The sequence below is a fragment of the Drosophila hydei genome, unplaced genomic scaffold (assembly GCF_003285905.1).
Source record: "Drosophila hydei strain 15085-1641.00,03,60 unplaced genomic scaffold, DhydRS2 tig00000001-arrow-pilon, whole genome shotgun sequence".
In the NCBI taxonomy this organism is placed as follows: domain Eukaryota; kingdom Metazoa; phylum Arthropoda; class Insecta; order Diptera; family Drosophilidae; genus Drosophila; species Drosophila hydei.
The window spans coordinates 5,152,183-5,173,657 of NW_022045643.1; the positions used below are offsets into that span (position 1 = coordinate 5,152,183).

General features: G+C 37.9%; 5 protein-coding genes across 7 annotated transcripts; 2 read left to right on the plus strand and 3 right to left on the minus strand.

The window, feature by feature from the left end:
- Positions 1–195: 195 nt before the first annotated feature.
- LOC111605641 (2-hydroxyacylsphingosine 1-beta-galactosyltransferase) lies at positions 196–7,700 on the minus strand. The gene is made up of 6 exons (XM_023324302.2): positions 7,508–7,700; positions 2,548–2,688; positions 1,695–1,878; positions 1,337–1,633; positions 487–1,274; positions 196–420 (listed from the first exon to the last, which is right to left on the minus strand). The coding sequence occupies exons 2-6, from the start codon at positions 2,682–2,684 to the stop codon at positions 258–260; spliced, it is 1,569 nt and encodes a 522-aa protein (XP_023180070.2). The 5' UTR covers positions 2,685–2,688; positions 7,508–7,700; the 3' UTR covers positions 196–257.
- Positions 7,701–8,619: 919 nt separating this feature from the next.
- Positions 8,620–10,854, plus strand: LOC111605688 (serine protease inhibitor 77Ba-like). Its single transcript, XM_023324359.2, has 6 exons — positions 8,620–8,688; positions 8,866–9,124; positions 9,270–9,690; positions 9,757–10,027; positions 10,084–10,452; positions 10,514–10,854. The coding sequence occupies exons 2-6, from the start codon at positions 9,112–9,114 to the stop codon at positions 10,778–10,780; spliced, it is 1,341 nt and encodes a 446-aa protein (XP_023180127.2). The 5' UTR covers positions 8,620–8,688; positions 8,866–9,111; the 3' UTR covers positions 10,781–10,854.
- Positions 10,786–12,872, minus strand: LOC111605687 (retinoblastoma-binding protein 5 homolog). The gene is made up of 7 exons (XM_023324358.2): positions 12,683–12,872; positions 12,398–12,618; positions 12,131–12,337; positions 11,861–12,042; positions 11,681–11,800; positions 10,996–11,624; positions 10,786–10,929 (listed from the first exon to the last, which is right to left on the minus strand). The coding sequence occupies exons 1-7, from the start codon at positions 12,699–12,701 to the stop codon at positions 10,841–10,843; spliced, it is 1,467 nt and encodes a 488-aa protein (XP_023180126.1). The 5' UTR covers positions 12,702–12,872; the 3' UTR covers positions 10,786–10,840.
- Positions 12,873–12,957: 85 nt separating this feature from the next.
- Positions 12,958–18,758, plus strand: LOC111605689 (eukaryotic peptide chain release factor subunit 1). Of its 3 annotated transcripts, none has more exons than XM_023324362.2 (8): positions 12,958–13,044; positions 13,567–13,889; positions 15,253–15,428; positions 15,491–15,960; positions 16,207–16,362; positions 16,419–16,616; positions 16,680–16,827; positions 17,096–17,249. In XM_023324362.2, exons 2-8 carry the CDS (start codon positions 13,804–13,806, stop codon positions 17,173–17,175), a joined length of 1,314 nt encoding a protein of 437 aa, XP_023180130.1. In that variant the 5' UTR covers positions 12,958–13,044; positions 13,567–13,803; the 3' UTR covers positions 17,176–17,249. The 3 variants fall into 3 exon arrangements, with proteins under 3 accessions (XP_023180130.1, XP_023180128.1, XP_023180129.1); XM_023324360.2 differs by lacking the exon at positions 17,096–17,249 and adding an exon at positions 18,495–18,758 and having other exon boundaries at positions 12,959–13,044; XM_023324361.2 differs by lacking the exons at positions 12,958–13,044; positions 17,096–17,249 and adding exons at positions 13,369–13,387; positions 18,495–18,758.
- Positions 18,759–18,884: 126 nt separating this feature from the next.
- Positions 18,885–21,257, minus strand: LOC111605686 (cysteine sulfinic acid decarboxylase). The gene is made up of 5 exons (XM_023324357.2): positions 21,185–21,257; positions 20,627–20,891; positions 20,209–20,396; positions 19,176–20,148; positions 18,885–19,121 (listed from the first exon to the last, which is right to left on the minus strand). The coding sequence occupies exons 1-5, from the start codon at positions 21,229–21,231 to the stop codon at positions 18,939–18,941; spliced, it is 1,656 nt and encodes a 551-aa protein (XP_023180125.2). The 5' UTR covers positions 21,232–21,257; the 3' UTR covers positions 18,885–18,938.
- Between the last annotated feature and the right edge of the window lie 218 nt (positions 21,258–21,475).

The window sequence follows — 21,475 nt, forward strand, 5'->3', positions numbered from 1 at the left end:
GATGACAAATAATAATTGTATTCAAACAAAATATTTATAGGAAATTGAATTTTGTACAAAAGATAGAAAGGATAAGAAGGAAAGGCATTAGATTAATCTAAGATTGAAACCGTTTACTAAGATACCTTAGACTTAAATATTTTAGGTCTATCTTAGATAGAAAATTCATTTTTAATCTTATTATTTGTCAAGCCGTAATTCAAACATGTCCAAAACGTTAAGGATGTTAGATAGCATTAGTGATTTCTGTGCCGAATTTATATTTTTTTGGACTTCCTTTTGGTTGCTGGTATTAGGTTGGGATAGTGCTGATTGCGCACCTTCTCAGATCGAATATCCAAGCGCCTTAGAATTAATATCAGAGCACAAATCGCCAGCAAATAGAGGCCCACCACATCCATCAGGTAGTACTGCCACCAGCTGCAACAAAGAGGGAAGTATATATTAATATATTATATTTAAATGTAGTATAGTATATATGCTTACCCCATGTTTCGCGCTGGAGTTTGTAGATGATAAGCTCCGTTGTGCCGCAGCACGTATTCGGTCCAGTAGATGGCTGTGTCAAGGGCCGTGGATCGCTGATCTAGCAGCAGATTCTGTCGATATCTGGCTGCGTTTCTGTAGCGCGGATCGTGGATGACCTTCATGATGGACTTGTAGAGCTGATTTGTGGACAGCGTCTCCAGGTCTAGCTTTATAGCATAGCCATCAACCTCGGCCTTGGCCGAATTGACATCGTGATCACAGAACACGGGCATTGTAACCACCGGCACCCCATGGTAGACCGTCTCGAACATGCTCAACAAACCTCCATGGGTTATGAAGGCTCGCAGCTGACTATGTCCGAGGATATCCTGCTGTGGGAGCCAGCGTGAAAGCTTCACATTGGGAGTTAGATCATGCATATCGGCTGCACTGCCCTCGTACTTCCACAGCACATTGTAGGGCAGGCGTGCGAAAGTCTTGACCAGCATGCGACGCAGTGACTCCGGCATATTGGCAGCCTTCACAGATGAACCCATCGATACATAGATGAAGCCCGAAGCACCCGATGCCGAAATGAAGTCATCCAAATCCTTGGGCAAGGGTCGTGCTGGCTTGCAATGGATGCAAGCCACCTCTGCCACATTTGGATTCAGTGCACGGGGATATGACACAACGGCGTGTCCATTCTGTAGAATGAAGCTCACGTTGCGTGACATATCGTACGGATGGGGTATATGCGCACCCAAGTGATCGCGCATAATGCGATGAGTGCGACGCATCACATACTACGTAGTATTTAGAAGAGATCAAGTTAAGTTTAAGTTTGATCAAGTTTATATATACTTACGCTGTGCAATATATTCTGACCGATTTGCATGCCAGTATTCAGAGCTCTTTCGTAGAGACTCATTTGATCCGTGAAACTAGAGTAGAAGTTGGGAGTTATTGCATAGCTGGCAGGATTTCCAGCTAGCGATAAGCTGCCCGTGTAGAAGCCAACTGTGTTTATATACATAAATGGTATCTTATACAGGTGTGTTAGACCCTGCAGGCACTCAGGGTATGCGCCGTCTAATATAGCCAGATCAAAGGTTCGATTCGCTAGATCCTTAGTTTCCGCATCACCCAACATGGCATCACAGGACTACGAATTGCAAAGGGAGTTGCTTACATGGGAGATATATTTAAGCAGTAAGCAATACTACCTCGAAGGCATAGCGCAGTCCATCCCAGGGCTTAATGGGCATTTCGCCATTCATTCTGGCACCCAATAGATCCCAATTCGTATAGTTTTGTATATACTCAACCAGACTAGCTGGCGTCACCTCATGCAGACCTTCGATATGAAAATCTGCTGGAAATCCACTGAGAAACGTGATATTGTGGCCCCTGAAATAGGCAGAAGTTCACTGATTAAATAATCTATTAAAAAGAAACCCTTATATTTATTAGCCTTCACTTTTTAATACCCGAAAGGGCCTTTCCCGCTCAATTACTACAAAGCTGAGACACAGCGGAGCGTTACTAATGATTTTCTAAAACTTTTTTATTACCTTTAAAAAACCCTTTTAAAATATCGCTGTCATTTTAGTGTTAAGCCTTTCACGCTTGAGCTTACAATGTATATTTACTCTCATTTCGCCTTAACCATTTAAGTTAGTTTTACTGAATCAATATACAAACAAAAATGACGAAAGTGATAGATGATATCGTATATAAAACTTTAATAGGCTTGTTTATTTTTATAGATATTCACACTGGTTTAAGTAACCTATAAAGAGACTAACGGTATTTGAGACGCTGCATTTAAATTTAAAACTGAGTTCGACTGTGGTGCTATCCAGACTAAACTCTGTATGTTTCTGTTACAGAATCTCAACTATAGCAATGAAATATTTCAAAAACTTATGAAGTAAGTCTTTTCTAGTTTCATATTGGGATTCTGCATTGCCAAAAGCAAAGTCTGTTAATTCATTACATTCTCAAATATTCTAGCCCTATATATTACTTATTTATATATATATATATACTATACTATATATATATGCTTTGACCCACCTGCTGATTAAGCCTTTGGCCAGTTCCCAGAATGGTATCTTGTGTGATTTGGTGCCACCCATCGTGGCCATGAGGATATCCGCAGCCAAGGCCTGGCAGGTGAACATGACAATTATCAGGTAGCGTATTCGTAACATGGTGCTGCACAATAAACATAAAATCGAATTAAATTTAACTTTTTTATTGCTTAATTAGTGTTAGCACAATTTAACTAGATTTTTTACTATCGAACTTTAGAGTGACCCACCGACAGCTGCGACTTCAAGAGCGTATTTAAAACCTAATACGCCAGCAACTTGACATTTTATAGTTATAATTTGTATCTATATAGTATATAGATATATATGTATATAAAATATATGTTATATATCTATATTGTTAAGCGTGGCCAACGGCCAATGGTCGGAGCCCGCCATTTAAAGCATGTAATCGAGCGGATAATGCTCATGATTCTACCACCCAAAATTATATATATATAGACATATAATTGTTTTGTTGTTCACAAAGTTTGAGTTGTAGACTAATCGTAACGCGGGCCTTAATCACACTATTGGCTAAAAGTTTGCGCACGTGCCGCCACTGAGCTCTACACTTTGACACGGGCAAATGCAAACGATTTATCAAAAATATTACGAGCATCATAACAAAATGGGAAGAACATAAAGCAAATAACGAGTTATTTGAACCTAGGTATACCCTGTAAACAGGTAAAAGAGGCATTGCTGTGCCATCAAGTTTGGTTTACAGATTTTCATTCACTCAATATCAATGCGCTATAGACGGAGGTCTATATACATCAGGGGCAGCAGTACGACAATTGCTACAGGGTATATTTGTAGGTGTCATGCAATGGATATAGTGTACAACAGGTTTTCAGTTCCTAATTTGATTTCAGTCTGGTTCAGCGGGGTTAAGTGATGGGTGAAATGCATGAAAAATGAAAAACTAATTAAGCTACACAAAAATCAAGAAATAAACAAAATAATACCTAGAATGTGACCCTACTTAACGTATACACAAATTATGTGCCTGAAAGCATTTTGTAGTTTGTACTCTCTATATATACAATATATAAATGAGGTAATTTTTTGTAGCTACAGCCGAAAAAAAAGATATTATATAATTTGAAAGATGGGCACAAATAATTACGGAGACTCGCCTTAATGGCCAAAGCCGAAGCGTGTCTTAAAAACGTTTTTCAATCTTAAAGCAAGCGAAAATAAATGGAAAAGATATAATAGCGCTTATCTTATATATGTATATTTCCACAATCTAACGGGCAATGAATTTTCTTTTTAATTGGTCACGCTGTCGGCTGAGAAAATGGGAAAAATTCAGCGACTTGAGCGTACTCTATAAGGAGTTGCTAAAGAAACTGGATGAAAGCTTGGAAGAACATATGAGAATCTATAAAAGTTCTTACCTTTTTTCGATGTTGAAAAAAACTAGGGATTAGCTAGAGAACATAATTGATACTTCCAAAAAAAGTTAAGGATTAGCTGGAAAAAAATAGTAAAACATGCTACAAACTAGATATTCTATAAGAAGTCTATAAAGACTTTTAGCAGAAACTCGAGATTGAAGAGAATTAGTTTAAATTACAATAAAATATCTGTAGGATATGAAGAAGTTCTTAAATAAACTGTGGATTGGCTGTACAAACTTCTAGAAGTAACTGAAGATTATTTATTTAAGACAATTTTAGATTCCACTCAACATTCATCTCGACCTGTACCACTTGACTCGAGTAACTAACCTACCTCGTTATCTGTTTGTCTCTTTGTGCACATTTAAGCAACTGCTTAATTTAGGCAGTTTGTAGCAGCTACTGGGCTTTCGAAAAGCTCATGCGTTTGTTTTCAACTAACCGTAGACAAATCGAGTAAGGGTAACTAGCGCCATGGCTGAGCTTGAATTCCACTCAACAAACCAGTTCCAGCATTCAGAGTAAGACTCTAAAATAATTGCCATCATTGTACGTGCATTGGGTTGAATGCGCCCAAAACGAAAATGAAAACCAAAATGAAAATGAAAATGAAATTGAAATTGCAGGCCTTGTAAACGCAGCACAGCTGCATGTGTGTGTGTGTGAGAGAGTGTGGTAATGGATGGCTACAAATAATTAAAAATGCAGATTGCAAAGTTAAGAGAACGTGGAAACATCCTAAATACTAAATAATTAATCACTAGAACGAGCAGCTTGCTTTGCCTGCCTAAAAGTATGAAATATGGCTGGGAATTGGGTTGCAAATAACCTTGCAGTTTGATCAGTTTAATCATGCTTTCAAGACATGCCAATTATGCATAAGTCTTTAAGTTAAGTTCAAGAGCAGCTCGTGAACTAGGCTGACATGTGGTGAGCAAGCCAGCCAACCAGTTGGAAACTGAACTTCCAATTGGATTCTTGTTCGAAACTCAGCCCATATTAAATATAAGAGTTCGAATCATTCTGGGCAACTCATAAACCCATCTCGAACAGCAGAAAGTATAAGAGTTCTCAGTGTTCTCAACTGCTACCTACTACTCTACAGATACTTACTTCTATGTACTATACTATGGTACTATATAGTATATAGTAGAGAGTATATCCCTAAATATACTCATGAGATGCTAGTCTTATACTAATACGAACTCAGCAACAGCACAAGAGTTGTCAGACTCACTTTTATAATTCTTATACATACTTCTTTGAGATACTTTATAGTTTTATGTTTTATACAAATAGAACTCCTTACATATGTAGCATATAAAATCTCTATATTATGTAAATTTAGCGAGAATGTTTGAGTTTTGAAATTTTCATTTAAGACTTGAAAAGTTAAAGTCTAGTTTGGATTACTTTTGAGACTCGAACTGCATATCAAATCAAGGCGTTTCGCAGCTGATGTCGCAAAAACACATTTTCGTATTACAAAATTGACCACAAGTCCATGATTAGCACAAATGAATGTGTTGTTTTGTTTTTGGTTTGTAATATAACCAGTTTGCTATGCTACAGTCTGAATGAATTGCAAAAAAAACTTTTATACACTTGCTTGGGGAGTAGTTTAAATTTGTCACGATTTTGTTGACACATAAAATATGCATTACAAGAGCTTAAAATCGAGTTAACTGTATCGTAGAAAGCATATGTGTGGCTATAATAAAAAAAAAACATAAGGTTCGAAATTGCCGTGTTACATATATGCGATGTGGATCACAGATAACCCAGGCGGTATTTCCGAACATCAGGTCTACAAGGGTATTGCGCGCTGTGCCAATGCTGAAGATACCTGTAGACACATATATATCCATATGTATATATATATATATGTTTGTGTGTGTGTGTGTGTGGATGTTTTTTAATAGTATTTTGAGACTTAGCAACACAGACAACTAATTAACCTGTCATTTTTATATGCGCAGTTAAATAATGAAACATGCCCAAAAAATATATGTTTCGAGATTTTCGCACACAACTTTTGTCGCAAGATGTGCAAAAAGCCAAAAATTATAAAAAACAAATTCGAAACCAGTAAAAGTATGGAAAACAAACATTGCGCAATTAAAAAACATATTTTGACTATTTATAACAAGCAACCTAAGCATTTACAATGACAATGACGAAAACAAGAAGAAGCATAAAAAACGCCCACAGTAGACAGAAAAAAAGTGTCGAACAATAATTTTGCATTTAAACAAAAAGCGAGACATTGTTGCTCATCTTATTCCTTTGTCAATGTCACTTGCAATTTGCTGTAGTTTTTTTTTTTTTTTTTTTTTGGGTTTTTTGTTTTATTTTTTCCCAGCTTTTAGCTTGTGCCAATTTGGCTCACATAAATTATTTACAGCTGCGACAAATAAAATCATAGAAAAAAGATAGATAAAAAATATAAATGATATTTCTTCAAAGGCCTAATTAGCATATTTTTTGGACTGTGCATAAAACGAAAAACTTTCAAACGAGAAAAAAATAATAAAATTTGTCTTGGGACAAAATTTTTATTTTTTTTTTATAATTTTTGTAATTTTTTGTATCTGTTCCAATTGGCCTGCCGCCGTTGTTATGTAATATCTATATATATATATATATATGTCTGTGTGTGTTTAAGTACATGATATAAATAACAAGTGTGGACTGCGCAACAAGTTCGTGTCGCAAGTCTTTTGTTTTTTAAAGCTTTTTTGTGAAACTTCTTGAAAGTTCAAGCTAAATGGAGCTGCATTTATTGCTTTGACCTTGTGCTGACCCAGTGAATCTGCTGCTATTATGTTTACAGTTATGTTGCTATTTTAGTTGTTACTGTTGCTGCTGCTGCGTTGTTGTTGTTGTTGTTGTCTGGGGTCAGTTTTTTGCGCAATCAATTGGCTTTCGCGCCGGTTTTTTGTTGTCTGTTGTGCAAATACACATGACTCGAAAAGCATATTTACAGCCATACACCTATAGCTATGTGTGCGTGCCTGCGTGTGTATGTATATATGTGTGTGAGTGAAAAATCTGGTTATCAATTTCTTGGACAACGTAACACTTGAGTCACTTGCTGCAGCAGTAATGACAAGCAGCAGCAACAACAACAAACATGAACAACAACACGTATTACACTTGTAGCATTTTCATTGGAACATAAGTGTTTATATGCAATATCCTATATATATAGAGTATATAAAATATATGTGCTTGCTTCGTATTCAGGTTAAAGTTAAACATTTCTTTTACACAAGTTTATTATATTTTTTGTTTTTGTTGCACTCTGTGAAGTTCAGCTCTTGTCGTCTTCTTGTGTCTTGTTGCACGTTTCATTGGCCGACCGACGTTCAATTCAATATATTTTTTTTATTTTTTTGGGCTCGTGCATAAGCGAAGCAGTTAACATACTTTCACCGATGCAAATGTATTATTTAATACAGCTACAATACAAAATACAAGCATTTTGTTTTTTTTTCCTTCTTTTCGCACTGTCCACTTTCACGTTAACTTTACCGTTATCCGTTAACTGCAACCAGCTCTCAGAATAAGAAACTTCACTTTACTTCGCTTCGCTTCCTTTAGATCTGCTAAATTTCGCACATCATTTCTTTTACAATATGCAAAGTATTTAAACGAAACAATAACTAGACGCGCACACACACGCACATGCACATATGTGTGTAGGTACTTTAACTATCAAAGTGATTTTTCTTTTACTCCGGCAAGTGTGTGCAGCACGTAAGTAGTTTCACCGCGCGATCCCATTGACTAACTAAGCGAAGTTGTTGATAAAAACGCCGTTATGGCATTTTCGGAGACACGCTGTTGAATGTAACGACAAACAAAACGTTACGTTGTTGTGTATTTTTGTCGGTATTATTTGGTGCTTTGCAGCGAACAGAGCAACTAGTTCAAATTTAAGCCATGAGCGAAATTCATTTGTGAATTGAATTCAAATTTGTTGATTATAATTTAATATTGTTGATAAATTTTAATTATAAGCGCTATATTACGTATTGCTTTAGGTAGTTCGTTTTAAATATAAATTCTAGTGGTTTTTAAATCATAATATTAACTTATTAGCTAAGTCTTTTTTACATATTGTGAAGCGATTTTGGCATTAACTTTTCAAGGCGCGTGTTCTTATTTATAGTTAAGAAAATCTAAGCACCAACTACGTTTGCTCAGTCTAAAGTCGAGACATCAACCTTAAACAGTGGCTTAAACAAACCCATTTTTCACACATAGATGGCGCTGCTTGTACGACACAAAAACGATTGCCTACTTTTATGCGCTCAATTAGAAAAACCTAAAAATTATTTAATCTTTTTTCAATTTTCAATGAATTTGTATCTATTTCATACGTGCACTAAAAGAAATGAATACCTTTACATGAATTAAGTTGATTTCTAGCAAGCGAGTGACTAACCATGCGTAATTGTAATTTAATTTAAAACTGAAACTACTCAAGCCAATTAATATATACTCTGAGTTCAGTTTAATAGACAAAACAAAAATGTTCTCATGTTTACTCTCGCTCTCTCTGTTTGTGATCTCGCGGATGACTGAGTGTGCATGTGTGTGCATGTAAGCGTGAGTCTCTGTGTGTGTGCACACATTTATCAGCATATGTTTCAATGGCCTTAGTCCGGTGTCAGTCGCTTAATCGGTTTCCACGGTATCGGAACTCTCGGGTGTGTGTGGAGTTTGTCGAGTTTTTCGAATCAATAATAATACAATAAATTATATTATATAAACTATAGCAAGTTTACAAGATATTAGCGTATTACACGCAGATAAGTATCTATATATATAATAACGACTTGTGTATATATATGTACATATATATGCTCACTTATATATGTATTTAGTGCGAGCTACAGTGCATTCCGGTTTTGGATTAATCAACAAATCGACGACGACAACGACGACGACGACTGCTGCGACGTCAGAGACTATTTTAAATTCAAAACAAGACAAAAATCCCAATCGAATACGGAAAAATTCGCATAAATTAAACTGTTCTCAATCATACTGAGCTGCGAATCAATATCCATATAGCTTATAAGACATATCAATATCAATTTCTAAAGTAGCGAAAACAAAGGAATCGCAAGATGAATGTCATAGGTAAAACCCATTTTACTCTGCATAACTCTTTTTTAAGAACTGATTCAAATTCTTAAAAGTCATTAATCAAGAGAGTTCAAAGTTGTTTATGTGATTCTAGGAGATTTCCATAGTCTATATCTAATATATATTCCATTCGTTGCAGATGGTGTCTGCCGTCTTCTAGCTGCAATACTCTTGCTGGGCTCCATTGCATGGGCTCAGCAACAGCGCTTTCCACAACTTTCCGTTGGCAACGCTTTGCAGCCATTGACGCCGCCTGCGGCTTTTCAGCCTCAGAGCAGTCCCGAATATGCCCTGCGCTCCAATTTCGATGAGGCGACGCTGCGCAGCGTGGCACAGAGCGCTCAACAGTTCGGACTCGACTTCCTCAATCGCATCTCCGCTGTGGTGGCAACGAGGAACACAGACTTTATGATATCTCCCTTCTCGGTTTGGTCTCTGCTGATACTGCTGTACGAGGGCGCCGGCGGGCAGACTTATGAGCAACTGCGTCGAGCCCTGCGCATCAATGTGGAAGACGAGAAGCTGCGTTCCGTCTATCGTGTGTGGAGCAAATATCTCAAGTAGGCAAAACATTTAGTGTTCAACTGTAAATATCTTTCTAATCAACATTCGCTTACTCCATTCAGCACAAACACCTCCACAATTGAGGTAGCTTCTCTGCAGGCCTTGTACACGGACTCAAAGACGCCGATTAGGAGCACTTATAAAGAGGTTTCGCAATCATATGGAGTGCAGCCAGAAGAGGTGGATTTCTACAATCGCGAGACAATATTCCATATCAACGATGCCACGAATCGTTCCACTCGTGGCCTTATACCGTATGCCGTGCTGCCTCAGGAGATTTATGGCGCTAAGATGTTTATGCTATCGTCGCTGTTCTTCAAGGGCCAGTGGAAGGTGATTCACAGAGTACTTGCCAATCATTCGATCGATAATACAAGATTTACTTTTAGTATCCCTTCAATGAAAGTCTCACACACACGGAGCCCTTCTTTAATGAACAGGGAGAAGTTGTTAACCAGGTATCCATGATGTCGCAGGAGGGCAACTTTGGCTATGTCACCAACATTGAGGGCTTGGATGGTTACGTTTTAGAGCTGCCTTATGGCGAACAGAATCGTCTCTCTATGATTGTTGTGCTACCGAAACGCGGCTTCAATCTTAATGATGTAACCAAAAACCTAATGGACTTTGGTCTTGCGCCGGTTTTGAAGCGTCTCGAAAACTTTGCACGCAACGCTGATGAGGACAATGTGGTGGAAGTTTTAATGCCCAAGTTTACAACAACGACCGACTTTAACTTAAGGCAAGTCCTTCAAGAGGTAAGTGGTCGTAAGAACATGACGTAGTTCTCTTAAATCTTATATGTATGCTGTTTTACAGATGGGCATCCAGGATCTGTTTGATCAAAGTCGCTCAAATCTTAGTCGCATGGCCGATGGTTTGTTCGCTAAGCTTTGTGTGCATGCCACCAAAATCATCGTGGATGAGAAGGGCACCACAGCAGCGGCTGTAACTTCGGCGGTGCTGAGCAACAAGTCATCGCCGCCAAGGTTCCTGTTGAACAAACCTTTCCTCTACATGATTGTGGATAAGTCAACCAGTTTGCTGCTCTTCGCTGGCCAAGTGAGAAATCCAAAGGCGGCTTAAGTCAAGTTAATTTTTTGTTTAATGACATAACCTAAATAAACTATAGATGCGAATCAACTCTTATTTTTTCGCGCGTCCAGCAGCCTTTTTGCCTCCAATGGGTTGTTGCTTGTCTTTGCTGGCTTTGCTCGAGATAAGCGGATGTGTCTCTGTAAGAAAAACAAAACCGGTGTCGCTGAATGTGTTATTTATGGCATGTATTTCAGTTCATTTACCATCGGTGGGCGCATCAGGCAGGCTGACATCATAGTGCTGCATGCGTCGGCGCTTCGAAGCCAGTATGTCCTCTTCATAGTCACGTGAATCGCTGCCCACTAAAGCGGAGGGAGGTTCCAGATTATCTTGCGCTGTCCAGCCATCCTCGGGATCTTCCACTTCTGGTGCCATGGGCAGGAATTGTAAGGCATTTTCATCTTCGCCCTCTTCGTCCGAGGAACAAAATGCTGCTACTGGTTCCACTTTTTGTACATCCACCTCAATCTCTTCATCCTGCTGAGCATCAGCATTCAAGTCCACTGACTTGTCCTCATCACCAATATCGAACTCTGACTCTCTTTCCTCATATTCAACGTTCTCGTCTAGTTCCTTGAAGTCAGGAGCAAAAGCTGACCAATTCTCTACCTGATTCTGTGCCCATATCGAAACTAATCCGGAACTAATACTAGCTATAATTGGACGAACCGGGTGCCAGACAACGTCCAGCAGCATCTCGCCTTTGGTGCCATGCAAAATTTTAACAAGATTTCCAATTGACTTTTCCCAAATATACAATGCATGCTGTTTAGCGCTGCCCGCACAAATATATTCCCCATCGCCAGAGAAGCAACATTTCTTCCACGTTGTTCTGCAATAAATAATTGAGAATATGAGAAGAGTAGGATAAACAAGCAGAAAACTCACTTGTTGACCAGATCCTGTAGCTTTTGTATGGGCTCTGGCTCCCCGTCCTTGCCCAATGCAATAATCTCTTTAGAATCGTATACGCGTATCACACGATCTGATGTGTTTATGAGAAAGGCGCTAAATGGAAACGTCAGAAATTAAGTAATCGGATATATAGTTGTTGAGCATACCACTTACTCGCCTCGACGTGCGAATTCAATGCTCTTGACAGCCGTCGCACTCGATGTTCCTACAATAATACGAAAGCTGGCAACCACCTCAAATGTTTCCACGTCCAGCACAAGGATTTTGCCCTTCGCATTGCCCGTGTATATATGTTTACCGCGTCGATCAAACGACGCAACTATATTTAAATCGCCCTGTCAAAGGAAATATAATTTTATTTAGAAATCTCTCTACCTTTTACTTTCAATAATAAGTTTCTGTTGAGCTTCCAGAGAAACTTACATCAGAATCCAGCGGAAGGCACCGATGCGAGCCGGCTATTTTAACTAACACAGCAGCATATCGCATAGGGCAGACCAGCAGACGGCTGTCGTTGCGAGGGTCGAACTGCACCTTTAAAACAGGTGAAGGGAAGCGATATTTATGCTCCAATTCTCCAGTAAGAACGTCCCATATGCAAACATTGTTGTCGGTGGAAGCGGACAGTAACTTGAAAAATAGCGTATACGTTAACATATTGATTAACGAGTAATTAAGATTGCATTTTACCTTGTGGCCATTTCTAGTCCAGCTAAGACTACAAACAGGATGTACATGTGCTGATATTATTTTTGCTATGCCGCGCGTCAAAAAGTCCCAAATAACGATTCGTCCATCATTGCAGCCGACGGCTAGTAAAGTTCCGTATTTGTTAAAAGCGCAGGTAACAGCTAGCGATATGCAATCCAGAGAGCCATCAAACTCTTCGGGATAGTTTTGGCCAAAAGATTCTATAGGCCAAAAAATATATATATATAACAATTTACTCTTTCAACAATTTAGCGCAAAACTTACCGAGCAGTTCCAAATTCATGTTTGGGTTTATTCTTCTTCATTCTCATGACCATTCCCTTAAATTATATGTTATTATATGTTATCGATAACCATGCTTAAGAATCGACAGCCTCCCTAGAATCATACTATTTTTATGAATCTATCACGTAAAGAATGACTTAATTGATCTACAATTTGTCAAACCAAAAAAATACAAATTATATAAAAATATCCACATTTTTAAATATATTGCATTTCAACAAGTATGTATTTCATAAATGGAACTAAGTCCAATCAAATATGAACTGAATCGGTGGCTTTTAATATTTATTTCTTTTCAACATTCGGTCACACTAGATCCGAGTGGGTTTTGTGCGCACGTTGTACGTAAAAAGTTTTACATTTCAATTATAATAGCCTAAATCGTATTACAAATATTCAAAAAGTGTAACAACGTCTTTTAAGACACGACACCTACTAACTTACAACTCATTTGGGTTACTAATTCAATTTTTGATGTGCTTGCGAAATGATTTTTGTGTCGACGTCACCTTTGGAGCCCCGCTCCCGCTCTCTCATTCGCGTTTATTCTTCTGCTCTCATTCTCTCCTTAGTGAAGTGAAATAATAAGTTTGATTTTCAACTCAAGTTTAAAAATTATTCTGATATCGTTTTATGAAAAAAATTCAAATTTGAAAAACCTGTGTTTTTATTTAATCCAAAATTGTAAATACCCCTCTGATTTCACTTTCTATCAGTTGTTATCTTCGTAATTTGCCACAGCTTTCTTTATATTACTTACATATGCATGTACACAACAGCTACATCTACATTTGCATTTACAGCTATATCTACATACACATATACATATACATATTTATGTTTTGTATGTAATTATTTTTTAGTGTATTCATCGCCAACCACGTTAAAAGGAAGAACGTGAATGTGAATACAAAAAGGCAACACAATCACAAAACTTAAACTTAAATTGAAAACAACAATTGTCGTTACATTTCCACTTCTCCTGTCAGTGCAAGTGAAAAGTCTACAAAGGAAAAATAAGAAGCACAGGCCACAGACCCGTTCTTTTTAATTCCCAATTTGCACAAAGGGCCGTAAATAAATAGCAATAAATAAGCAAAATGTCTGGCGAAGAAACGTCTGCCGATCGCAATGTCGAAATATGGAAAATAAAGAAGCTAATCAAAAGCCTCGAAATGGCACGTGGGTAAGTAAACCTATATCTAATATTTTGTCAACTCAAAACTTTTTTTTGTTATTTTTTTTCTGTTGATATATGGGGGTACATACGAAAGTATTGGGTTATGGAGTCAGGGGGCAGCTTCACAGCGCGCCGTCGCTGTACAACGAATAATAGTGGAGTGAGCTGAATATCCGATTGTTCAGTGTTTTGGACTCATCCCCTTTTGGCTATCAATTGCTGATGGCAGTGCAAAAATAATGTAGTGGGCCATCACAAGGTATGAATTGTCGCGCAGATGATTTACTGCAGCTTTTACAGCTGCTTACACATCAATGCGATATCAGAAATTTCTTGTTTGAATTGGTTAGAAATGGTAATGGTTTGGATCAAACCACTTCGATTCAGATGCGTGGCTAGCGTTGGTAACAAACAAAAAGCCCCATTGCGCTGTGTGGCGTTGCCCCACACACGTACGTACACACAAGCGTACAAACACACATTACTTGAACAGCTCTCAGCGATGGGAGTGTGTTATTAGCGCTCTTTCGCGCTCTTATTTTTGCAAAAATACTTTGTTGAGAGCAACACGTTTTTGTCAGGTTTTTATCAGTTCAAACCAGACATGGTCTGAAGCAACAACGCAATCGAACAGTGAGTAATGCGTGGAGCTAATGCTAATGCTAATGCTGTGTTGGCACCAAAACCAAACAATGCATTTTTTTACTGGGAAATGTACTGCTTTTGCATATTAAATTTACTAGCGTCAGTTGCATTAATAATTTATCTGTATAAATATATAGATGGTATCTTTCCTCTTCCCTCTCTCTTTTTTCTGCTGAACTATTCATGATTTAGCTAACTGTAAAAAGGTCAAATTTGTATATGTAAACCATAACAAATCTTACGAAGTTCTGCAATTTGACATTCACAACGACTATGAGCCACCTGAGGCGGCGGCATTGTGCCAAGTAGAGATGTCACATCAAAAAGTATCGTATGCACTTGATCTGCATATCGATAGATTACAATGTGGTTGGATTCGAATTGGTACTTCTTGAAAGTCATAGGAAACGGATAATGTTGGGCATTTATGATCGGATTAAATATATATATTTTTGATAAGGATTGATACTGCCTGCGACCTTTCCGATTCTTTTTCTTCCATATTTCACTTATTCTCTACAAATCATAATCGATCGTTTCGAAAAGAGTCTACGTCACATTTTTTGTTTTCTATGCTATCTCTTTATATGGGAGCACTTTCTCCAATCTTTTTTCTTAAATATATATGCAAATGTAACTTCTTATATTGCTTTTTATTTTTTAGAGGCCTTACTATATATTTCGTTGAACAAATACTAATGTCTTGATTATCTTCCCTTTGTAGAAATGGCACCAGCATGATTTCATTGATTATTCCGCCTAAAGATCAAATCTCTCGCGTCAGCAAAATGTTGGCCGATGAATTTGGTACGGCCTCAAACATTAAGTCACGTGTCAATCGCCTTTCCGTCCTGGGCGCAATCACGTCGGTGCAGCACAGACTTAAGTTATACACCAAAGGTACGTTTTGGCTCTATCTAGTATAATATCAGCTAATTAATGGTTAATGCTTTGTATTGCAGTGCCTCCAAATGGTTTGGTCATTTATTGCGGCACAATTGTCACAGAGGAGGGCAAAGAGAAAAAAGTGAACATTGATTTCGAACCATTCAAGCCCATTAATACCTCACTGTATCTGTGTGACAACAAGTTCCATACGGAGGCACTCACTGCCCTGCTCGCTGACGACAACAAGTTCGGATTCATTGTGATGGATGGTAACGGCGCTCTCTTTGGCACTCTGCAGGGTAATACGCGCGAGGTGCTTCACAAATTCACTGTCGATCTGCCGAAGAAGCACGGGCGTGGTGGTCAGTCTGCGCTTCGTTTTGCCCGTCTGCGTATGGAGAAGCGGCACAATTATGTGCGTAAGGTGGCCGAGGTTGCCACACAGCTGTTCATTACGAATGACAAGCCAAACATTGCTGGCCTCATTTTGGCCGGTAGTGCGGACTTCAAAACTGAGCTCAGCCAATCGGACATGTTTGATCCTGTAAGTAATCTAACACTGCTCAAACATAGCTAGATCCCAAGGGCTACTTCCACTGGCCTCAGCGACCGACAATCTGTTAAATGCGTCTAGTGAAATTTTCGTAAGTTCAATCGATATAACTCACTATAAATCGTCAGTCTCGCAGCCAGTGGAGCCCACTTGTTATCCTGAATGATCGAAAGAAACGTATGCAACACAATAAAACATGCCTTTAATGAAAACTAATTCATTTTTCTACGCTTGCAGCGTTTACAATCAAAAGTGATTAAACTGGTGGACGTGTCTTATGGTGGCGAAAACGGTTTCAATCAGGCCATTGAATTAGCCGCTGAATCGTTGCAGAATGTCAAATTCATACAGGAAAAGAAACTCATTGGTCGTTACTTTGATGAAATTTCTCAAGTAAGTTATTTATACAAAAAAGTGTAATTAATATTAATTATAATTTTCACATCAAGGATACTGGCAAATACTGTTTCGGTGTTGAAGATACTTTGCGAGCGTTGGAACTGGGGTCTGTGGAAACATTGATTTGCTGGGAAAATCTGGATATACAACGCTACGTACTGAAGAATCATGCGAACTCGACGTCAACGACAGTATTACATTTGACGCCCGAGCAGGAAAAAGATAAGTCTCACTTCACGGACAAGGAGGTGCGCAGAATAAAAAGCTTATATTCTTTAAAAACAGTACTAATTGAAACATGAATGTTGCAGAGCGGAGTTGAAATGGAGTTAATTGAGTCTCAACCGCTTTTGGAATGGCTGGCGAACAATTATAAAATGTTTGGAGCCACCCTTGAGATAATTACGGACAAATCTCAAGAGGGCAGCCAGTTTGTGCGGGGTTTCGGTGGCATTGGCGGTAAGTAGTTGGCAAATAGAAACTATTTGACATATGTATATTTATAATATCTGTATATAGTGCGAGCGTAAGCTAAAAAATTAATTACGTATCTACTGTTTCCACTCCTCTTCCTTCATGCTGCTTTTAAACATAACTCTAAATGTAACTTGGTCAACTTGACGCCGTTCTTGTGCATAACCATCAAACTTGACTTGTTTTAATATACACACATATATATATTTATATTTATGTATATATTTGTTATTTAAAATGATGTAATGTATAGGCATATTGCGCTATAAAGTAGACTTTCAATCGCTACAAGCCGATGAACCGCTGGAGGACGTTGATCTAGACGATTATTAAGAAAAGAAACTAAAGAAAAAAATAAAAAGAAAAGAAAATGAAATGAAAGCATCGCACTGCATAGATTTTCGGATCTCAATACACACGAAATACTTTATTTGATTTCTTCTAAAACGCCATAAATTGTTCAAAACTTGATAGGAACCAATTTACTCGACGCATAGTTTTTAACAAATAACTCAAACAAACAATTTAATTTATATTCTAAAATTGATGCCCGTTCGCGTAATTCGATATGGCCCATAGAGCCTATATACATATGGAAATTATCTTTAGATTTAGGTTTCTTTTAACTCTTCAGTTCGAAAAAAATGTATTTTAATTTGATTGATTCAGGCATTCATTATAAAAATCACGTGTTTGTGTAATACATTTGATCTGAAATAGAAAAGAAAATGAATTGATCCCTTGACGTGACACATAAAATAGATAAGGAATCCATGCCATATATGTTTACAAATATATGTATATATGAGTATAGCAGGAATAATACTTGGATTACTTGTATTCAACAAATTCGCGCGACTGTTAGAAATCTCAATATATATTTTAAAACAATAGCATTACATGGAGAGATCATTTGAATTGTTTAATAGGTCTCGTTCCAATAGAGTCACGGAGCATCGTGGCATTCTGCATATATATACTCGTAACTGAGAAGCATTTAAAGTATTTACATAGGCAACTTCTTTGTTTCCATTTGACACAAGTTAAACGCGTAAAATTCTAATAACACATAAACACAAACAATAATTGAACAATTGAACAAACAAAACCTGAATAAGAATAAATAAATAAAAAATTGACACCTCCCGACAACGTAAACAAAAAGGCGTTTATAAATTATCAAAATTGTTGATGTTTAAATTTCGTATAATTTGGGATTCCTGATGATGTTGATGAGCTTTATCCTGACCACTGGAACTGGAATACCGAAGAAACTTTCTATAGCTCAGTTTATATTAATGTCATATTCACTCTTCTATACCAATCTGTCTTTAGAGCACTTTTCAATTTTTGTATTCAATTTTAAAACTGCACTTTCTTTTTTTGTCTAGTTTATTTCTTTCTCATTGCCACAATGAATTTATGAACAGTGTGAAATATTTTCAAAAAATTATTAAATTGGCTCAACAATCTGTTGATAATGTATTTATTACTAACAATGTGTTGTGCTATTATTTTAATTTAATTTTCGATTATTTTTATGCATTCTCGCTTTTTCCTTTCAATTATATTCTGTATTCATTTGATTTATTTTGATCCATTTGATGATGTTCATTTAATAATATTTAATATATTGCTAATCCTTCCTGCAGGTATCTTGCGCTACAAAGTGGATTTCCAGAGTATGCAGCTTGATGAGTTGGACAACGACTGCTTCGATTTAGATGACTACTAGAAAATTGCACACTGTTTTAATCAATTAATGAGACCGCAAATTGAATACTGTTGATTTATAAAAGAGAAAAATAATCGAAAAGAATATAAAATAGAATATTTTAATAATACAAAAGGAACACACAAACACATACACACACACAATCCTTCTTCCATTTTAACGTTGTTGGCGAATAAAAGTTAAATTGCAAATAATACATTTATCAAAAATAAAAAAGAGCAAAGATAAAATGTTAAATCAAGAGAAATCAAATATAATACAGAAACCGTTTTACTTGAAGCATCAAAATCGTATTATAATTTTATTGTGTTTGGGTAAAGTATTGACAGATCATAAAAAAATTTCTAATCAAATATGCATTTCAGCAGAGCTCGCCCAGACGTTCGATTTCGTCCAACATTATATCCAACTCTTCAGCTTGGAGTACGGGAAAGCAAGTGAACACCATACGGAAAAAGTTTCCCAACTGGCGGCTACTGAGCGGTGAATAGCCAACCATCAAGGTGCCCTTATATGCCATTTGCTCCTTGATCTTTGGTGCAATCTATTGGAAGAAAAATTGACAATAATTCAATCCCACCGGGCAGTTCAGACTTACGGTATACAGATGCGCCCACCAATCATCATTCTCCTCAGAGCTCTGCACCCGCATCGATTTTGGAATGTACCAAAAGCAAACATTAGAGTATTCGTGTTGATCGAGGACAAGTCTGAATCGATCAGGACGTGCGCGCAGCTTCTGCTCTAGCAAGCGCGCCATTTCAATAGCATGATCAACCAAATGTCCATATTGTCCGTAGCCACGGGCCTTGAGCATTAGCCAAAACTTGAAGGCATCTATCTTACGACCGCACTGGATGCTCTTGTTGCCGGAGTCGTAAGAAACGTCATAGAACTTATCCTGTTGGAAAAGGTAGTTGACTTCAATGCTGTTGCAGCGTGCCAACAAGTCGGATTCACTAGTGAGGAATAAAGAGCACTGTAACGGAACGCCAAGTGTCTTGTGTGGATTCCAGGCAAATGAGTTGGCGCGTTGTAGCCCCTTCAGCAGCGAGCGATGCTTGTAGGCGAGCAATGCAGCACCACCTAGACAGGCGTCCACATGCATCCAGAGGCCATAACGTTGGGCCACATCGGCAATGCCGTCCAAGTTATCAAAGGCACCCAGTACAGTTGTACCAGCCGTTGCATTAATAAAGAATGGATCACGTCCGCATTTCTTGGCTGCTTTTATCTTCTCTTCCAGATCGTCTAAAGCCATTTGTCCTTTAGCATTGGTGCGCACAGCTATGCAATTATCGGCCCCAATACCCAACCAGTGTGCAGCTTTCTTCAGACTGTAGTGCGAATCCTCTGAGGTGAAGATAACAAGAGGTCGAATACCAAACATGCCTGAAGATTTGACTGTTGGAATGCGCTTATACCGAGCCAGAACCAGACCGTACATATTTGAAGAAGAGCCGCCAGGTGCGAATATGCCATCACCATGACTATAACCGGCTAATCTACAGACCGCAGATATGACCTCAGTCTCGATAAGGCTAAAGACAGGCGCAACCTCGAAAGTGTATCTGGAAATGCAGCCATTGATTTAAATTATCTTTGGATCATTCAAATGTTTTGTATATTACGAGCTTGTGTTCAATGCCTCAGTCAACCAGGCGCCTGCCAATCCAAAAGGATCCATTTGACCAAATAGTTGATTGTGGAAGCGTCCATGTGAGGTTTTCACAGAATATTTAATCACTTGTTGACAGATCAGCTCAATGTCGGAGAGTGTGGATGTTTCCTTTTCCTTGATAGTCAGATTAATATGTTTCTAAGAATATAAATGTATAAACATTACTTTGTACTGCTAGAAAAGACGTTTCATGGTTGAATATGTTTGAACTCGTCAAAAGATTAAAACAGCAAATCAATAAAATGTTCAAGCAGCTGCATAGTGAACTCTTTCGATGATGAGTATAAATTCCGCTTATCGGGAACTGTCTCGGCTGCTTTGACGAGGCGGGCGTCTAGACCTCGACTAGGAAGGACGGGGGCACTCACCTTCAGTTCGTCCGGCTGCATAAAGTCGACTATTTTCTGTTGCTGCCACTGTTGGGGATCGGCACATAAAGTCTCCTCCCGTTGCACCAGCTTAAAGACATGCTGCAGAATCTTCCAATCGTCCATTAACCTCATGCGAACGCCATCGACAATCGAAGCAGTAGTATCACTTTCGCCATCCATTTTACTATATTTCCAATCGAACCTTCGCCAACAGCTACTCAACTGGGAATGCCAATTGATTGGTCGTAGCGCTGCATTGGACCTGATTTCGAACTGAATGTTCGTTAGAGTTGTAAATTAATTGACCATAGTACATACGCACACCAATATGTACATAGGCACCTACAGACGTATATATGTATGTACACTAATATTTATTTACAGTTGGCTTGTGTTCGTGCCGGTATGCCACAACATTAGGGTGAACCTTTTCTTAAGCACCTAAAGTCTATAGGTTGAAATAAGATTATAGAATCTACCTATTCTACACCGGTTTGGGAACTGTATCTTATCGTAATACACTTTACAATCACATTTGTTAGTTTACTCACGTACCTTATACCTGTAATTATTGAATCAAACACTTTCCACTTGTTTATCATTCTAAAAGCCAGTTTAGTGTCGAATGACTTGCAATTATTTATATATTTATTACAATATTCAGAAAATAATGCGCATACTTGGATTTTTCATTGCATAATTTATCCGATTTGCATTTTAATTAAATATATTATCCAGTGTAAATATATTGAATTTAAATTTACTATTTGCAATATAAATTGGAATAGATTTAAAAAACGCGCCTTAATGTATGGATAATGGAATTGTGTGGCCTAATTATCTTAT